General features: G+C 37.7%; 1 protein-coding gene across 1 annotated transcript; it reads left to right on the top strand.

The window, feature by feature from the left end:
* The first annotated feature begins 125 nt into the window (after window positions 1–125).
* LOC117318537 lies at window positions 126–18,474 on the top strand. Its single transcript, XM_033873512.1, has 2 exons — window positions 126–154; window positions 15,373–18,474. The coding sequence occupies exon 2, from the start codon at window positions 15,387–15,389 to the stop codon at window positions 17,946–17,948; it is 2,562 nt and encodes an 853-aa protein (XP_033729403.1). The 5' UTR covers window positions 126–154; window positions 15,373–15,386; the 3' UTR covers window positions 17,949–18,474.
* The last annotated feature ends 1,444 nt before the right edge of the window (window positions 18,475–19,918 follow it).

Below are 19,918 nucleotides of genomic sequence, written 5' to 3'. Positions count from 1 at the left end.
ACAAGATCCATGCATTAGACATAAATATGTAATTGTATTTAATAATGTACAAAAGAATTTTCTTTGAACTCCGACATCAGTATTTTAACGTACAAGTATTTAATATGAATTTCTTATTTTACAGAAATCCATGCTGATCTACTGCCTTTGATAAGTGAGTGTTGTTGACGTGCGAAAATGCAAACGATTCTTAATATTTGGGATCAGAAGTACCAACATAATTCAAAATATAGGATTAAACATCAGTGATTTATTGATCAGAGGATGCATGCTGACGTCAAATTTATCTCCTGTATAATTCAAATCAAATCTGTCTCAGTTTCATGTTCCACTTTAATACAGTACAGTACCTAGTGGCAGCAATCACATGATGGGTCATGATCATTGTCTGGTGAAATAATTCTACGGTACCATTACATTGTATGATAGAAATGTTTATTTGTTTATAGCTCAACTGCCCCAAGGGCAAGTGAGCTTATGCTGTAGCCCAATGTCCGTCCGGCGTCAACCTTTCCATTTAAACAACTTCTTCTCAATAACCAATAGTCCCAGGGAGTTGATATTTGGTCTGTAGCATGCTGGGGTAAAGGGCTACCAAGTTTGTTCAAATGAATTACCTTGATCTTCGAATTCATTCAAGATCACAGACGTCAAATATGCTTAAATCTTTATACAATTTTTTCTCTACAACCAAGAGTCGATATTGGGTCTGTAGCATGCTGGGGTGAAGGGCTACCAAGTTTTGTTCAAATTAATGAAGTTGACCTTCATTCAAGGTCACATGTGTCAAATACGCTCAAATCTTTAACCGACTTCTTCTGAATAACCAAAACCTCCATTGAATTGATATTGGATCTGTAGCATGCTTCATTCAAGGTCACAGGGGTCAGGTAGGCTAAAATCTTTAAACAACTTCTTCTCAATTACCAAGAGTCCCAGATATTTGATATTGGGTCTGTAGAATGCTTAGATGGCTACCTAGTTTGTTTAAATAAATGACCATGACTCACATTCAAGATCATGTGGGTCAAATGTGCTGGAAACATTAAAGACTTCTGAATGTGCCCAAAGACATTATATTGGCCCTGTAGCATGCTGCGATAAAAAGCCTACAATATTTGAGCAAATCTATGTCTATAGACGCATTTTGTCCGGACAACTCCTCCTAAATCGATGGGTCAATTCCGATGAAACTTCATACAAATATTAATGATCATGTGTAAATGTGCATGCCACTTTATTTTTCTCAAAATTATGGTTGCCATGGCAACTGGTCACTATAAACAGGTTTTCCGATAAGAACCATAACTTTAAGTTTGTCCGGACAACTCCTCCTAAACTAAATGGCCAATTTCAATGAAACTTCACACAAATATAGAAGACCATGTGTAGATGTGCATGCCATTTTCTTTTTTTATACCCCCGCAACGAAGTTAGGGGGGTATACTGGAATCAGGTTTTCTGTCCGTCCGTCTGTCTGTAGACGCATTTCCGATAAGAACCATAACTTTAAGTTTGTCCGGACAACTTCTCCTAAACTGAAGGGCCGATTTCAATGAAACTTCACACAAATATAGAGGACCATGTGAAGATGTGCATGCCACTTTCTTTTTTTTTCAAAATTATGGTTGCTATGGCAACTGGTCACTATAAACAGGTTTTCTGATAAGAACTATAACTTAAGTTTGTCCGGACAACTCCTCCTAAACCGATGGGCTGATTTCAATGAAACTTCACACAAATATAGAGGACCATGTGTAGATGTGCATGCCATTTTATTTTTCTCAAAATTATGGTTGTTATGGCTACTGGTCACTATAAACAGGTTTTCCGATAAGAACCATAACTTTAAGTTTGTCCGGACAAATCCTCCTAAACCGAAGGGCCGATTTCAATGAAACTTCACACAAATATAGACGACCATGAGTAGATGTGCATACCACTTTTTAGGTCACCTGAGATAAAGTCTCAAGTGACCTATTCTAATCCCCTTTTGTCCGTCGTCGTCCGTCGTCCGTCCGTAAACAATTTACATTTTCGACTTCTTCTCCAAAACCCCTTAACCAAATTCCATGAAATTTAGCAGGAAACTTTTATGGCTTAAGGTCAACCAAAATTGTAAATTATATGGTCCCTGACCCCCAGGGGCCTGAGGGGCGGGGCTAAAAAGGGTCGAATTGACTAAAACTTCAAAAATTGTCTTCTCTACTCGCAGATATGCTGGAATCAAACACTCTTCATAGATGGAAGGGTCTTAAGATGCTTTACCAAAATTGTAAATTTCATGACCCAGGGGTCTCATATTTGCCCCTGGGGAGGGGGTAAACTTTACAATAGTTTATATAGGGAAATCACATTTTTGACTTTTATTTGTTTTCTTTCTATTGGAATTCATTCTAATTTGGTAAACATTGTCAGCAACGGATGAGTTTGATGGCATGAACATGTTGGCCCTGACTGACCCCCAGGGGCTGATGGGCGGGATTGAAAAGGGCCAAATTGACTGAAATTTCAAAAATCTTCTCAAGACTAAAATAAGGTGGAATCAAGTACTCTTTATAGTTGGAAGCATCTTAAAGTGCATTAAAATTTTGAAATTCATGACCCTGGGGTCACACATTTACCCCTGGGGAGGGGGTAAATTTTACTGTAGTTTATATAGGGAATTCACATTTTTGACTGATTTGTTTGATTTCTATTGGAATTCATTCTAACTTGATTAATATTTTCAGCATGGGATGAAAGTTTGATAATATGCACATTTTGGCCCTGACTGACCCCTAGGGGCTTATGGGCGGGGCCAAAAATGGTCAATCAAATTAACTGAAATATTTCAAATCTCAGGTGACTAATTACCGATGAAATTGGGAGACTATAGGTTTTGCCTGCGTCCGTCTGTCTGTCTGTCTGTCCGTCAGTCCGTCCGGTTGTAAAGTTTTTTAATGGTACACCATTTACTTAATAATGGTATTAGGGTGCTGATTCTTTGCATAGAGGTTCTTTGGGTTAAACAGTATTACTGGGTTATCTTAGTTAGCCTCTAATTAACAGTTCCAATTCACCATTGACTCATGCAGATTGCGGGGGTATTAGTCAGCTATTAGTCAGGCTCATAGGCCTCTTGTTTTTTTTGGTTTTTTTTTCAAAATTATGGTTGCTATGGCAACTGGTCACTATAAACAGGTTTTCCGATAAGAACCATAAATTTATGCTTGTCCGGACAACTCCTCCTAAACAGAAGGGCCGATTTCAATGAAAATTCACACAAATATAGAGGACCATGGGTAGATGAGCATACCACTTTCTTTTTTTCAAAATTATGGTTGTTGTGGCAACTGGTCACTATATTACTGGGTTATCTTAGTTAGCCTCTAATTAACAGTTCCAATTCACCATTGACTCATGCAGATTGCGGGGGTATTAGTCAGCTATCCTGGCGACAGTTCTAGTTTTTAGGTCACCTGAGACGAAGTCTCAAGTGACCTATTCTAATCGCCTTTTGTCCGTCGTCGTCCGTCGTGCAGTGTGCGTCGTGCGTCCGTAAACTTTTTACATTTTCGACTTCTTCTCCAAAACCACTTAACAAAATTCAATGAAATTTGGCAGAAAGTTTCTATGGCTGAAGGTCAACAAAAATTGTGAATTATGTGGTCCCCACCCCCCAGGGGCCTGAGGGGTGGGGCCAAAAAGGGTCAAATTGACTAAAACTTCAAAAATCTTCTTCTTTACTCTCAGATATGGTGGAGTCAAACACTCTTTATAGATGAAAGGGTCTTGTGGTGCTTTACCAAAATTGTGAATTGCATGACCCTGGGGTCTCACGTTTGCCCCTGGGGAGGGGGTAAACTTTACTATAGTTTATATAGGGAAATCACATTTTTGACTATTATTTGTTGGATTTGTATTGGAATTCATTCTAACTTGTATCAAATTATCAGCATGGGATGACACTTTGATGGTATGTACATGTTGGCCCTAATTGACCCCCAGGGGCTGGTGGGCGGGGCCAAAAAAGGTCAAATTGACTAAACTTTCAAAAATCTTCTTCTCTACTCTCAGATATGGTGGAGTCAAACACTCTTTATAGATGAAAGGGTCTTGTGGTGCTTTACCAAAATTGTGAATTGCATGACCCTGGGGTCTCGCGTTTGCCCCTGGGTAGGGGGTAAACTTTACTATAGTTTATATTGGGAAATCACATTTTTGACTATTATTTGTTGGATTTGTTTGGAATTCATTCTAACTTGGTTCAAATTATCAGCATAGGATTACAGTTTGATGGTATGTACATGTTGGCCCTAATTGACCCTCAGGGGCTGGTGGGCGGGGCCAAAAAAGGTCAAATTGACTAAACTTTCAAAAATCTTCTTCTCTACTCTCAGATATGGTAGAATCAAATACTCTTCATAGATGGAAGGGTCTTCAGGTGCTTTACCAAAATTGTGAATTTCATGACCCTGGGGTCTCACGTTTGCCCCTGGGGAGGGGGTAAACTTTACTATAGTTTATATAGGGAAATCACATTTTTGACTATTATTTGTTGGATTTGTATTGGAATTCATTCTAACTTGGTTCAAATTATCAGCATGGGATGACACTTTGATGGTATGTACATGTTGGCCCTAATTGACCCCCAGGGGCTGGTGGGCGGGGCCAAAAAAGGTCAAATTGACTAAACTTTCAAATATCTTCTTCTCTACTCTCAGATATGGTGGAGTCAAACACTCTTTATAGATGAAAGGGTCTTGTGGTGCTTTACCAAAATTGTGAATTGCATGACCCTGGGGTCTCACATTTGCCCCTGGGGAGGGGGTAAACTTTACCATAGTTTATATAGGGAAATCACATTTTTGACTATTATTTGTTGGATTTGTATTGGAATTCATTCTAACTTGGTTCAAATTATCAGCATGGGATGACAGTTTGATGGTATGTACATGTTGGCCCTGGTTGACCCCAAGGGGCTGGTGGGCGGGGCCAAAAAGGGTCAAATTAACTGAAATTTCAAAAATCTTCTTCTCTACTCTCAGATATGGTAGAATCAAATACTCTTCATAGATGGAAGGGTCTTAAGGTGCTTTACCAAAATTGTGAATTTCATGACCCTGGGGTCTCACGTTTGCCCCTGGGGAGGGGGTAAACTTTGCTATAGTTTATATATGGATAAATCACATTTTTGACTATTATTTGTTGGATTTGTATTGGAATTCATTCTAACTTGGTTCAAATTATCAGCATGGGATGACAGTTTGATGGTATGTACATGTTGGCTCTGGTTGACCCCCAGGGGCTGGTGGGCGGGGCCAAAAAGGTCAAATTGACTGAAATTTCAAAAATCTTCTTCTCTACTCTCAGATATGGTAGAATCAAATACTCTTCATAGATGGAAGGGTCTTAAGGTGCTTTACCAAAATTGTGAATTTCATGACCCTGGGGTCTCACGTTTGCCCCTGGGGAGGGGGTAAACTTTACTATACTTTATATAGGGAAATCACATTTTTAACTATTATTTGTTGGATTTGTATTGGAATTCATTCTAACTTGGTTCAAATTATCAGCATGGGATGACAGTTTGATGGTATGTACATGTTGGCCCTGGTTGACCCCCAGGGGCTGGTGGGTGGGGCCAAAAAGGGTCAAATTGACTGAAATTTCAAAAATCTTCTTCTCTACTCTCAGATATGGTAGAATCAAATACTCTTCATAGATGGAAGGGTCTTAAGGTTCTTTACCAAAATTGTGAATTTCATGACCCTGGGGTCTCACATTTGCCCCTGGGGAGGGGGTAAACTTTACCATAGTTTATATAGCGAAATCACATTTTTGACTATTATTTGTTGGATTTGTATTGGAATTCATTCTAACTTGTATCAAATTATCAGCATGGGATGACACTTTAATGGTATGTACATGTTGGCCCTAATTAACCCCCAGGGGCTGGTGGGCGGGGCCAAAAAAGGTCAAATTGACTAAACTTTCAAAAATCTTCTTCTCTACTCTCAGATATGGTAGAATAAAATACTCTTCATAGATGGAAGGGTCTTAAGGTGCTTTACCATAATTGTGAATTTCATGACCCTGGGGTCTCACGTTTGCCACTGGGTAGGGGGTAAACTTTACTATAGTTTATATTGGGAAATCACATTTTTGACTATTATTTGTTGGATTTGTATTGGAATTCATTCTAACTTGGTTCAAATTATCAGCATGGGATGACAGTTTGATGGTATGTACATGTTGGCCCTAATTGACCCCCAGGGGCTGGTGGGCGGGGCCAAAAAAGGTCAAATTGACTAAACTTTCAAATATCTTCTTCTCTACTCTCAGATATGGTGGAGTCAAACACTCTTTATAGATGAAAGGGTCTTGTGGTGCTTTACCAAAATTGTGAATTGCATGACCCTGGGGTCTCACGTTTGCCCCTTGGTAGGGGGTAAACTTTACTATAGTTTATATTGGGAAATCACATTTTTGACTATTATTTGTTGGATTTGTATTGGAATTCATTCTACAGTAACTTGGTTCAAATTATCAGCATAGGATGACAGTTTGATGGTATGTACATGTTGGCCCTAATTGACCCCCAGGGGCTGGTGGGCGGGGCCAAAAAAGGTCAAATTGACTTAACTTTCAAAAATCTTCTTCTCTACTCTCAGATATGGTAGAATCAAATACTCTTCATAGATGGAAGGGTCTTAAGGTGCTTTACCAAAATTGTGAATTTCATGACCCTGGGGTCTCACGTTTGCCCCTGGGGAGGGGGTAAACTTTGCTATAGTTTATATATGGATTAATCACATTTTTGACTATTATTTGTTGGATTTGTATTGGAATTCATTCTAACTTGGTTCAAATTATCAGCATGGGATGACAGTTTGATGGTATGTACATGTTGGCCCTGGTTGACCCCCAGGGGCTGGTGGGCGGGGCCAAAAAGGGTCAAATTGACTGAAATTTCAAAAATCTTCTTCTCTACTCTCAGATATGGTAGAATCAAATACTCTTCATAGATGAAAGGGTCTTCAGGTGCTTTACCAAAATTGTGAATTTCATGACCCTGGGGTCTCACATTTGCCCCTGGGGAGGGGGTAAACTTTACCATAGTTTATATAGGGAAATCACATTTTTGACTATTATTTGTTGGATTTGTATTGGAATTCATTCTAACTTGTATCAAATTATCAGCATGGGATGACACTTTGATGGTATGTACATGTTGGCCCTAATTAACCCCCAGGGGCTGGTGGGCGGGGCCAAAAAAGGTCAAATTGACTAAACTTTCAAAAATCTTCTTCTCTACTCTCAGATATGGTGGAGTCAAACACTCTTTATAGATGAAAGGGTCTTGTGGTGCTTTACCAAAATTGTGAATTGCATGACCCTGGGGTCTCACGTTTGCCCCTGGGGAGGGGGTAAACTTTACTATAGTTTATATAGGGAAATCACATTTTTGACTATTATTTGTTGGATTTGTATTGGAATTCATTCTAACTTGGTTCAAATTATCAGCATGGGATGACAGTTTGATGGTATGTACATGTTGGCCCTAATTGACCCCCAGGGGCTGGTGGGCGGGGCCAAAAAAGGTCAAATTGACTAAACTTTCAAAAATCTTCTTCTCTACTCTCAGATATGGTAGAATCAAATACTCTTCATAGATGGAAGGGTCTTAAGGTGCTTTACCATAATTGTGAATTTCATGACCCTGGGGTCTCACGTTTGCCACTGGGTAGGGGGTAAACTTTACTATAGTTTATATTGGGAAATCACATTTTTGACTATTATTTGTTGGATTTGTATTGGAATTCATTCTAACTTGGTTCAAATTATCAGCATGGGATGACAGTTTGATGGTATGTACATGTTGGCCCTGGTTGACCCCAAGGGGCTGGTGGGCGGGGCCAAAAAGGGTCAAATTAACTGAAATTTCAAAAATCTTCTTCTCTACTCTCAGATATGGTAGAATCAAATACTCTTCATAGATGGAAGGGTCTTAAGGTGCTTTACCAAAATTGTGAATTTCATGACCCTGGGGTCTCACGTTTGCCCCTGGGGAGGGGGTAAACTTTGCTATAGTTTATATATGGATTAATCACATTTTTGACTATTATTTGTTGGATTTGTATTGGAATTCATTCTAACTTGGTTCAAATTATCAGCATGGGATGACAGTTTGATGGTATGTACATGTTGGCTCTGGTTGACCCCCAGGGGCTGGTGGGCGGGGCCAAAAAGGTCAAATTGACTGAAATTTCAAAAATCTTCTTCTCTACTCTCAGATATGGTAGAATCAAATACTCTTCATAGATGGAAGGGTCTTAAGGTGCTTTACCAAAATTGTGAATTTCATGACCCTGGGGTCTCACGTTTGCCCCTGGGGAGGGGGTAAACTTTACTATACTTTATATAGGGAAATCACATTTTTAACTATTATTTGTTGGATTTGTATTGGAATTCATTCTAACTTGGTTCAAATTATCAGCATGGGATGACAGTTTGATGGTATGTACATGTTGGCCCTGGTTGATCCCCAGGGGCTGGTGGGTGGGGCCAAAAAGGGTCAAATTGACTGAAATTTCAAAAATCTTCTTCTCTACTCTCAGATATGGTAGAATCAAATACTCTTCATAGATGGAAGGGTCTTAAGGTGCTTTACCAAAATTGTGAATTTCATGACCCTGGGGTCTCACGTTTGCCCCTGGGGAGGGGGTAAACTTTGCTATAGTTTATATATGGATTAATCACATTTTTGACTATTATTTGTTGGATTTGTATTGGAATTCATTCTAACTTGGTTCAAATTATCAGCATGGGATGACAGTTTGATGGTATGTACATGTTGGCCCTGGTTGACCCCCAGGGGCTGGTGGGCGGGGCCAAAAAGGGTCAAATTGACTGAAATTTCAAAAATCTTCTTCTCTACTCTCAGATATGGTAGAATCAAATACTCTTCATAGATGGAAGGGTCTTCAGGTGCTTTACCAAAATTGTGAATCTCATGACCCTGGGGTCTCACATTTGCCCCTGGGGAGGGGGTAAACTTTACCATAGTTTATATAGGGAAATCACATTTTTGACTATTATTTGTTGGATTTGTATTGGAATTCATTCTAACTTGTATCAAATTATCAGCATGGGATGACACTTTGATGGTATGTACATGTTGGCCCTAATTAACCCCCAGGGGCTGGTGGGCGGGGCCAAAAAAGGTCAAATTGACTAAACTTTCAAAAATCTTCTTCTCTACTCTCAGATATGGTGGAGTCAAACACTCTTTATAGATGAAAGGGTCTTGTGGTGCTTTACCAAAATTGTGAATTGCATGACCCTGGGGTCTCACGTTTGCCCCTGGGTAGGGGGTAAACTTTACTATAGTTTATATTGGGAAATCACATTTTTGACTATTATTTGTTGGATTTGTATTGGAATTCATTCTAACTTGGTTCAAATTATCAGCATGGGATGACAGTTTGATGGTATGTACATGTTGGCCCTAATTGACCCCCAGGGGCTGGTGGGCAGGGCCAAAAAAGGTCAAATTGACTAAACTTTCAAAAATCTTCTTCTCTACTCTCAGATATGGTAGAATCAAATACTCTTCATAGATGGAAGGGTCTTAAGGTGCTTTACCATAATTGTGAATTTCATGACCCTGGGGTCTCACGTTTGCCACTGGGTAGGGGGTAAACTTTACTATAGTTTATATTGGGAAATCACATTTTTGACTATTATTTGTTGGATTTGTATTGGAATTCATTCTAACTTGGTTCAAATTATCAGCATGGGATGACAGTTTGATGGTATGTACATGTTGGCCCTGGTTGACCCCCAGGGGCTGGTGGGCGGGGCCAAAAAGGGTCAAATTGACTGAAATTTCAAAAATCTTCTTCTCTACTCTCAGATATGGTAGAATCAAATACTCTTCATAGATGGAAGGGTCTTAAGGTGCTTTACCAAAATTGTGAATTTCATGACCCTGGGGTCTCACATTTGCCCCTGGGGAGGGGGTAAACTTTACCATAGTTTATATAGGGAAATCACATTTTTGACTATTATTTGTTGGATTTGTATTGGAATTCATTCTAACTTGTATCAAATTATCAGCATGGGATGACACTTTGATGGTATGTACATGTTGGCCCTGGTTGACCCCCAGGGGCTGGTGGGCGGGGCCAAAAAGGGTCAAATTGACTGAAATTTCAAAAATCTTCTTCTCTACTCTCAGATATGGTAGAATCAAATACTCTTCATAGATGAAAGGGTCTTCAGGTGCTTTACCAAAATTGTGAATCTCATGACCCTGGGGTCTCACATTTGCCCCTGGGGAGGGGGTAAACTTTACCATAGTTTATATAGGGAAATCACATTTTTGACTATTATTTGTTGGATTTGTATTGGAATTCATTCTAACTTGTATCAAATTATCAGCATGGGATGACACTTTGATGGTATGTACATGTTGGCCCTAATTACCCCCAGGGCTGGTGGGCGGGCCAAAAAGGTCAATTTGACTAACTTTCAAAAATCTCTTCTCTTACTCTCAGATATGGTGGAGTCAAACACTCTTTAGATGAAAGGGTCTTGTGGTGCTTTACCAAAATTTGTGAATTGCATGACCCTGGGGTCTCAGTTTGCCCCTGGGTAGGGGGTAAACTTTACTATAGTTTATATTGGGAAATCACATTTTGACTATTATTTGTTGGATTTGTATTGGAATTCATTCTAACTTGGTTCAAATTATCAGCATGGGATGACAGTTGATGGTATGTACATGTTGGCCCTAATTGACCCCAGGGGCTGGTGGGCGGGGCCAAAAAAGGTCAAATTGACTAAACTTTCAAAATCTTCTTCTCTACTCTCGATATGGTAGAATCAAATACTCTTCATAGATGGAAGGGTCTTAAGGTGCTTTACCATAATTGTGAATTTCATGACCCTGGGGTCTCACGTTTGCCACTGGGTAGGGGGGTAAACTTTACTATAGTTTATATTGGGAAATCACATTTTTGACTATTATTTGTTGGATTTGTATTGGAATTCATTCTAACTTGGTTCAAATTATCAGCATGGGATGACAGTTGATGGTATGTACATGTTGGCCCTAATTGACCCCCAGGGGCTGGTGGGCGGGGCCAAAAAAGGGTCAAATTGACTGAAATTTCAAAAATCTTCTTCTCTACTCTCAGATATGGTAGAATCAAATACTCTTCATAGATGGAAGGGTCTTAAGGTGCTTTACCAAAAATGTGAATTTCATGACCCTGGGGTCTCACAGTTTGCCCCTGGGGAGGGGGTAAACTTTACCTATAGTTATATAGGGAAATCACATTTTTGACTATTATTTGTTGGATTTGTATTGGAATTCATTCTAACTTGTATCAAATTATCAGCATGGGATGACACTTTGATGGTATGTACATGTTGGCCCTAATTAACCCCCAGGGGCTGGTGGGCGGGGCCAAAAAAGGTCAAATTGACTAAACTTTCAAAAATCTTCTTCTCTACTCTCAGATATGGTGGAGTCAAACACTCTTTATAGATGAAAGGGTCTTGTGGTGCTTTACCAAAATTGTGAATTGCATGACCCTGGGGTCTCACGTTTGCCCCTGGGTAGGGGGTAAACTTTACTATAGTTTATATTGGGAAATCACATTTTTGACTATTATTTGTTGGATTTGTATTGGAATTCATTCTAACTTGGTTCAAATTATCAGCATGGGATGACAGTTTGATGGTATGTACATGTTGGCCCTAATTGACCCCCAGGGGCTGGTGGGCGGGGCCAAAAAAGGTCAAATTGACTAAACTTTCAAAAATCTTCTTCTCTACTCTCAGATATGGTAGAATCAAATACTCTTCATAGATGGAAGGGTCTTAAGGTGCTTTACCATAATTGTGAATTTCATGACCCTGGGGTCTCACGTTTGCCACTGGGTAGGGGGTAAACTTTACTATAGTTTATATTGGGAAATCACATTTTTGACTATTATTTGTTGGATTTGTATTGGAATTCATTCTAACTTGGTTCAAATTATCAGCATGGGATGACAGTTTGATGGTATGTACATGTTGGCCCTGGTTGACCCCAAGGGGCTGGTGGGTGGGGCCAAAAAGGGTCAAATTAACTGAAATTTCAAAAATCTTCTTCTCTACTCTCAGATATGGTAGAATCAAATACTCTTCATAGATGGAAGGGTCTTAAGGTGCTTTACCAAAATTGTGAATTTCATGACCCTGGGGTCTCACGTTTGCCCCTGGGGAGGGGGTAAACTTTGCTATAGTTTATATATGGATTAATCACATTTTTGACTATTATTTGTTGGATTTGTATTGGAATTCATTCTAACTTGGTTCAAATTATCAGCATGGGATGACAGTTTGATGGTATGTACATGTTGGCTCTGGTTGACCCCCAGGGGCTGGTGGGCGGGGCCAAAAAGGTCAAATTGACTGAAATTTCAAAAATCTTCTTCTCTACTCTCAGATATGGTAGAATCAAATACTCTTCATAGATGGAAGGGTCTTAAGGTGCTTTACCAAAATTGTGAATTTCATGACCCTGGGGTCTCACGTTTGCCCCTGGGGAGGGGGTAAACTTTACTATACTTTATATAGGGAAATCACATTTTTAACTTTTATTTGTTGGATTTGTATTGGAATTCATTCTAACTTGGTTCAAATTATCAGCATGGGATTACAGTTTGATGTTATGTACATGTTGGCCCTGGTTGACCCCCAGGGGCTGTGATGGGTGGGGTCAAAAAGGTCAAATTGACTAAAATTTCAAAAATCTTCTTATCTACTATATGTTAGAATCAAATACTCTTCATAGACTGACCCCATTAGGACTGATGGGTGGGGCCAAAAAGGGTCAATTTAGTTGGCCAAAATATTTCAAATCTCAGGTGACCGTTAAGGCCCTTTGGGCCTCTTGTTTCAGTTTTCTGTCAATTAATTTCTTTGTTTGGTAGGCTTTACAATCATATTTAAAGTTTTATTTAATGAGTTGGTGAGACTTTTGATTACTTGTTTTTCTCAAACTATTAATGAGACATTGATCATGACGGAATTGCAGTGAAAGGAGAGATTTCTAGCATGCCACTCATAAGGTGATGCAAATCTTCTTTTCATGCAAGATAGTATAAAACACTATATGGTATTCGATGGGCGTATATTAGTAGTCCCCTTAATTACTGATGAAATTGGGAGACTATAGGTTTTGCCTGCTTCCGTCTGTCTGTCTGTCTGTCTGTCTGTCCGTCCGTCCGGTTGTAAAGTTTTGGTTTAAGTTTTATAATGGCACACCATTCACTTAATAATAGTATTAGGATGCTGATTCTTTGCATAGAGGTTCTTTGGGTGTTTGGCATTACTTTGGTACAGTTAAAAATAAAAAAAATAAAAAAAATTGAAATTTTCTCCATATTATGAACTTAAATTTTTAGCCCACCATCATCAGATGGTGGGCTATTCAAATCGCCCTGCGATTCTTGTTATCGCTAATCCTCAGAAAGTACTGAAGGTATCTTTCTCAAATTTCATATAAAGGTTCCTCTTGGTGGCTAGTTATGCATATTGCATTTTGAGACTAATCAGAAAACAACATGGCCGACAGGCAGCCATCTTTGATATTGACAATTGAAGTTTGTTATCGCTATTTCTCAGAAAGTACTAAAGGGATTTCTCTCAAATTTCATATGTAGGTTCCCCTTGGTGCCTAGTTATGCATATTGCATTTTGAGACCAATCGCAAAACAACATGGCCGACAGGCAGCCATCTTGGATTTTGAAAATTTAAGTTTGTTATCGCTATTTCTGAGAAAGTACTGAAGGGATCTTTCTGAAATGTCATATGCAGGTTCCCTTCGGTGCCTTGTTATGCATATTGCATTTTGAGACTAATCAGAAAACAACATGGCCGACAGGCAGCCATCTTGGATTTTGACAATTGAAGTTTGTTATCACTATTCTCAGAAAGTACTTAAGGGATCTTTCTCAAATTTTATATGTAGGTTCCCCTTAGTGCTTAATTTTGCATATTGGGACCAATCCGAAAACAACAAGGCCGACAGACAGTCATTATCGCTAAATCTTAAATTTTATATATAGGTTCCCCTTGTTTGAAAAGTACAAGAGGGCTGTTTCTGAATTTACACAGATTAGTAAGACTTAGAGGAAGGGAAAAGTAGAGAAAAGATCAATCTGGATGAAACTTATAAAGATCATTCAATGGTGGGCACCAAGATCCCTCTGGGATCTCTTGTTTTGCATATTGGGACCAATCCGAAAACAACATGGCCGACAGACAGCCATTATCGCTAAATCTTAAATTTTATATATAGGTTCCCCTTGTTTGAAAAGTACAAGAGGGCTGTTTCTGAATTTACACAGAGTAGTAAGACTTAGAGGAAGGGAAACGTAGAGAAAAGATCAATCTGACATGGAACCTATCAAGATCATTCAATGGTGGGCGCAAAGATCCCTCTGGGATCTCTTGTTTCTCTGTATTCTTCAGGTTAAAGTTTTGGTTAAAGTTTTATAATGGCACACCATTCACTTAATAATAGTATTAGGATGCTGATTCTTTGCATAGAGGTTCTTTGGGTGTGTGTCACTACTTTTGTACAGTTAAAAATGAAAAAAAAATATTTTCACTTTTTGAATTTTATTCCATATTATGGACTTAACTGTTTTCTCTGTATTATTGAGGTTAAAGTTTTGTAATGACTCTCCATTCTCTTAATAATGGTATTATTACTATGCTGTGCTATGCAGAATCATGTTTATATTTCAATCCAAGGCTGTTATTACACATTTCACTTTAAATTCACTTTAGATTCTTTTACTCTGTACAGTAGACATACCAAAAGAATACCTGAATATCTTTTAGGGGCAGGAAACATTGTTTATTCAACCCAATAGAGTTGAATTTACACATTGTTTGGAATGAACTTATTTTCATAAAATGATCATGTTTCAGTTTTGGCTAAACTTTTTTACTCAAATTTGGCTAAAGTTTTAACTTGAGGGCACTGGTAGGGGACATTTATTGTTTTAGCAATACTCACAGAATGCTTGTTGATATAGTACAAATGAAGGGGAGACAACCCATGTTATGTCTGAGACATTGAAAGACATAGCAAGTCATCAAATGTCATGGTAAAAAATGTCATATAGGTAATATACAGTTACCGGTAATCAATTCTATGGCAGTTGATTCCCTGTTTGAAAACTTGGAGTTTCCTGTCGGGTAGATTTTACAATATTAGCCCTATTAAACAAATCCATGACTTATAAAAGTTCTAAAAGGTGTAAATCTAAATATCAATTTCACTGCATGACCATTTCTCTCTTATTTTTTTTCTCATACAGAAGAAACAAAAGATATGATCAAAGAAGAAATAGAAAAGAAAAAGGAAAAATTCCTGGAGACCAAAGCTTTCCTTGATGCTAAAGACAAGCTAAAAAAGAACAGAGTTCTAGTCATCAAGGGAAACACAGGAGATGGCAAAACTTCTACCGCCATTCAACTCCTTCATTGGCTGATAGAGGAGCAGCAATGCAGAGAACCCCGTCAGCTTTTTGACATTAAGGATTTTGAATTGATGACTTCTAATTCTAATCTTGTCACTTTTATTGATGATATTTTTGGTGAGGAAGATGTAGGTAGAAATGATGTACAAGAGTGGAACAAAAGGCTCAAACATGTACAAAAGGTTTTTGTTGGTGAACAAATCCAGGCCAATTTTCTCCTCATTACAATTCGTAATGAAATATTTAATGCTTTGGAAAAGCGTTCTTTGGGAGAAATTTTCATTCAAGATAACATCATTGATCTGAGCTCAGGTGAGTACAGAATTGCAGATGAAAAAAGGAAACTTTTAGAGATGTATAAGCCAGACAATTTCTCATGGACAGAGGAAGAAATAAAAAACATTCTATCTTATGCCCCAAATATTGGATTCCCAAAATGTTGTCAGCTTTTCTGCGAGTCTAATGATCATGAGTTGCAGAAAACACGAAGTGATTTCTTTATGAAGCCTGTCAAATTTTTGAAAGAAGCATTTTCAAGGTCACCAGAATGTTCTGCCATTTTGTTTCTGTTCCTCAATGGCGGGGAGATAAAGGTAACAGATTTAGACCCAAATGGTGATAAAGTAAACAAAACATTGTTAGAGGAAGCATTTGATATTGATTTGGTTGATGGTGAAGATGACAGAACTAAAATGTCATGTAAGAAAAAGGTAGGATTTGTGAAAAAAAGTTTTGAAAGATTACTAGGATTTTTAGTAAGGAAGGAGAAACATCGATTGTCTGGTGATGAAATGTACAAATTTGATCATGATTCTGTACATTTCACAGTAGGCCTTTTGTATGGAGAGAAAACCCCAGCTGGTTACATAAAGAATTGTCCCAGAAATTTCCTTTGTTATATAACAACCTCAAAAACATCTGAAAATGTGGTTGTCATATCATCTGATGATTATACAGACATGTGTAAACGTCTGCTCCAAGAGTTTAGGCATGAGGTGCGCATGGCAGGGGTTAGAGTTTTTAATGGCCCTAATGATTTATCCACCACGATGCACCATTTTGTTATGAGAAATGGTTTTGATGAAGGAAGTATTAGTATTGGCTCTCTAGATGTATGGAAAGATCCTGTCTTTCTTGAGGGATTTTTCGAGTTGTTAACTGAGAGAGAAGTTAATAAACTTGAGGTGCTCAATAAAGCATGTTACCTCTGTGCTGAAGAATGTGCTTTATATCTTCTGCGTAAGGGAGTCAAACCTGACAAAGACACAGATTGGTGGACATTGATTACAAGGGGTCTTGTGTATGATAAGGGAGATGTGGATGTACTTAAGAAAGTTGTTATATACCTGAATGATGAGATAAAAGTTGACTTGTTAAATAAAGCATGTCGTTATGGTTCAGAAGAATGTGCTTTATATCTTCTGTGTGAGGGAGTCAAACCTTATAAGGACATACTGTTACATGTGGCGGAGAGTGGGAATGTGAACCTGTTCCGTAAACTACTGAAGTATGACGTCACTCTAACAGTCAGGGATAATGACAATAACAATGTCCTACATGTTGCATGTCAATGTAACAGAAGAGAAGAGATGGTGTCAATGCTGTGTGAAGATTATCCACACTTGCTACATGACACTAATCATGCAGGACAAACCCCACTTAATGTAGCAGCAGGGACAGGAAACTGTTGTATGTTCCAGGACAAACACCGCTCCATGTTGTTGTTCCAGACAGTGGAGAAAACTGTACTTAACTCTTTGTGTAGAGTTGAGGATGAACAACACAAGTGTGAGACAGAAGATGGTTGTGAGGTTCATAGGAGTTGTGCGTGTAGTCAGTACATGTCTCAGTTAGTGGATAAGTATGGCTTGGAGATTGATAATGTTAGGGTTAAAATTAGTAATCCTGACAAATGGTTATATGGAAATGGAAGGGAGTGGACAATATTACACAAGTGTTGTGCGGGAGGTAGCAGGGAGCTTTTAGTTTATTTGTGTGAGAAATACCCAGCACTAACCACAGTTGTAGAAAGCTACGGGTGGACAGTGTTACATTTGAGTTGTATGTTTGGACACAGGGAGAAGTGTGTTTATCTGTGCGAGTCAGTCCCACAATTAATCACAAAGTTAGATAATGGCGGCCGTCATTGTCTACATTTTATAGCCCTGTATACATCAGATGTAGAATGGTTCACCTGGTGTGAAACTCGTGTGAAACAATACATGGAGTCATTGGAACTGACGTATGACATTACAAAAATACTGGACAGGGAGGGCAATTCAGTTTTAGACTTTGCAAAGGAAATGACAGAGAAAATGGAAAGAGCGTTGAAAAAACAGACATTAGAGTCGGGGGATCCCTACAAATCTAACAACCCATTGTATGATCATCTTAATAAAGTGTTTAGTAAATAAAAACGCTATCATTTGCCCTGGTAAACACATATATTTACTATAGACTGGCTGTTCCTTCTAATGTGATTACATAATTATAATTAATAAATAATAATGCATACAAACAACAACCGATCATTGCCGTGCTTTCAAAGGGTGATACATGCGCAAACAAAGTATAGTATAGCTACTGTAGTCGGAACTCTTCTAACCCAGCGTTAAACCACACACCTCAGATCTTCACATGAGGTTACGCGGTCGACGCTCTAACCAACTGAGCTATTACGGTGTTAGTTAACATAATTACACTGTATATATATATAGTTCTCTGGTATGCTGTTGAAATACCAATACGAGTTAAAATTTTTAGTTAACTTCACATAAGATTTACTTTCTGTAGTGTTTCATATTGAGGTGTCTGAGAAAAATAAGATAAAAAAATCAGATTTCAAATTATGAAATAAGTTATATTGCCTGGCAAACATTGTGGGATTGTTTTGGAAATTGTTTTTATTCTTGAAAATACTACTATCTAGTGTCTAAAATACTACTATCTAAAATACTACTATCTTGTGTCTAAAATACTACTATCTGGTGTCTAAAATACTACCATCTGGTGTCTAAAATACTACTATCTGGTGTCTAAAATACTACTATCTAGTGTCTAAAATACTACTATCTTGTGTCTAAAATACTACTATCTAGTGTCTAAAATACTACTATCTAGTGTCTAAAATACTACTATCTTGTGTCTAAAATACTACTATCTTGTGTCTAAAATACTACTATCTAGTGTCTAAAATACTACTATCTAGTGTCTAAAATACTACTATCTAGTGTCTAAAATACTACTATCTAGTGTCTAAAATACTACTATCTAGTGTCTAAAATACTACTATCTTGTGTCTAAAATACTACTATCTTGTGTCTAAAATACTACTATCTTGTGTCTAAAATACTACTATCTGGTGTCTAAAATACTACTATCTAGTGTCTAAAATACTACTATCTAGTGTCTAAAATACTACTATCTGGTGTCTAAAATACTACTATCTGGTGTCTAAAATACTACTATCTGGTGTCTAAAATACTACTATCTAGTGGCTAAAATACTACTATCTTGTGTCCAAAATACTACTATCTAGTGTCTAAAATACTACTATCTTGTGTCTAAAATACTACTATCTAGTGTCTAAAATACTACTATCTAGTGTCTAAAATACTACTATCTAGTGTCTAAAATACTACTATCTAGTGTCTAAAATACTACTATCTTGTGTCTAAAATACTACTATCTTGTGTCTAAAATACTACTATCTAGTGGCTAAAATACTACTATCTAGTGTCTAAAATACTACTATCTTGTGTCTAAAATACTACTATCTAGTGTCTAAAATACTACTATCTGGTGTCTAAAATACTACTATCTAGTGTCTAAAATACTACTATCTGGTGTCTAAAATACTACTATCTTGTGTCTAAAATGCTACTATCTAGTGTCTAAAATACTACTATCTAGTGTCTAAAATACTACTATCTTGTGTCTAAAATACTACTATCTTGTGTCTAAAATACTACTATCTAGTGTCTAAAATACTACTATCTGGTGTCTAAAATACTACTATCTTGTGTCTAAAATACTACTATCTTGTGTCTAAAATACTACTATCTAGTGTCTAAAATACTACTATCTAGTGTCTAAAATACTACTATCTAGTGTCTAAAATACTACTATCTTGTGTCTAAAATACTACTATCTTGTGTCTAAAATACTACTATCTAGTGTCTAAAATACTACTATCTTGTGTCTAAAATACTACTATCTTGTGTCTAAAATACTACTATCTAGTGTCTAAAATACTACTATCTTGTGTCTAAAATACTACTATCTAGTGTCTAAAATACTACTATCTAGTGTCTAAAATACTACTATCTTGTGTCTAAAATACTACTATCTAGTGTCTAAAATACTACTATCTTGTGTCTAAAAT

The sequence above is a fragment of the Pecten maximus genome, unplaced genomic scaffold (genome assembly GCF_902652985.1).
Source record: "Pecten maximus unplaced genomic scaffold, xPecMax1.1, whole genome shotgun sequence".
NCBI classification, from domain to species: Eukaryota; Metazoa; Mollusca; class Bivalvia; order Pectinida; family Pectinidae; genus Pecten; species Pecten maximus.
The sequence above is the reverse complement of the archived record's forward strand: the minus strand, read 5'-3'. Positions and strand labels throughout refer to the sequence as shown.

What these genes read in the sequence shown, in the direction of transcription:
- LOC117318537 (XM_033873512.1), top strand. Translation starts at nt 15,387, where the DNA reads ATGATCAAAGAAGAAATAGAAAAGAAAAAGGAAAAATTCCTGGAGACC.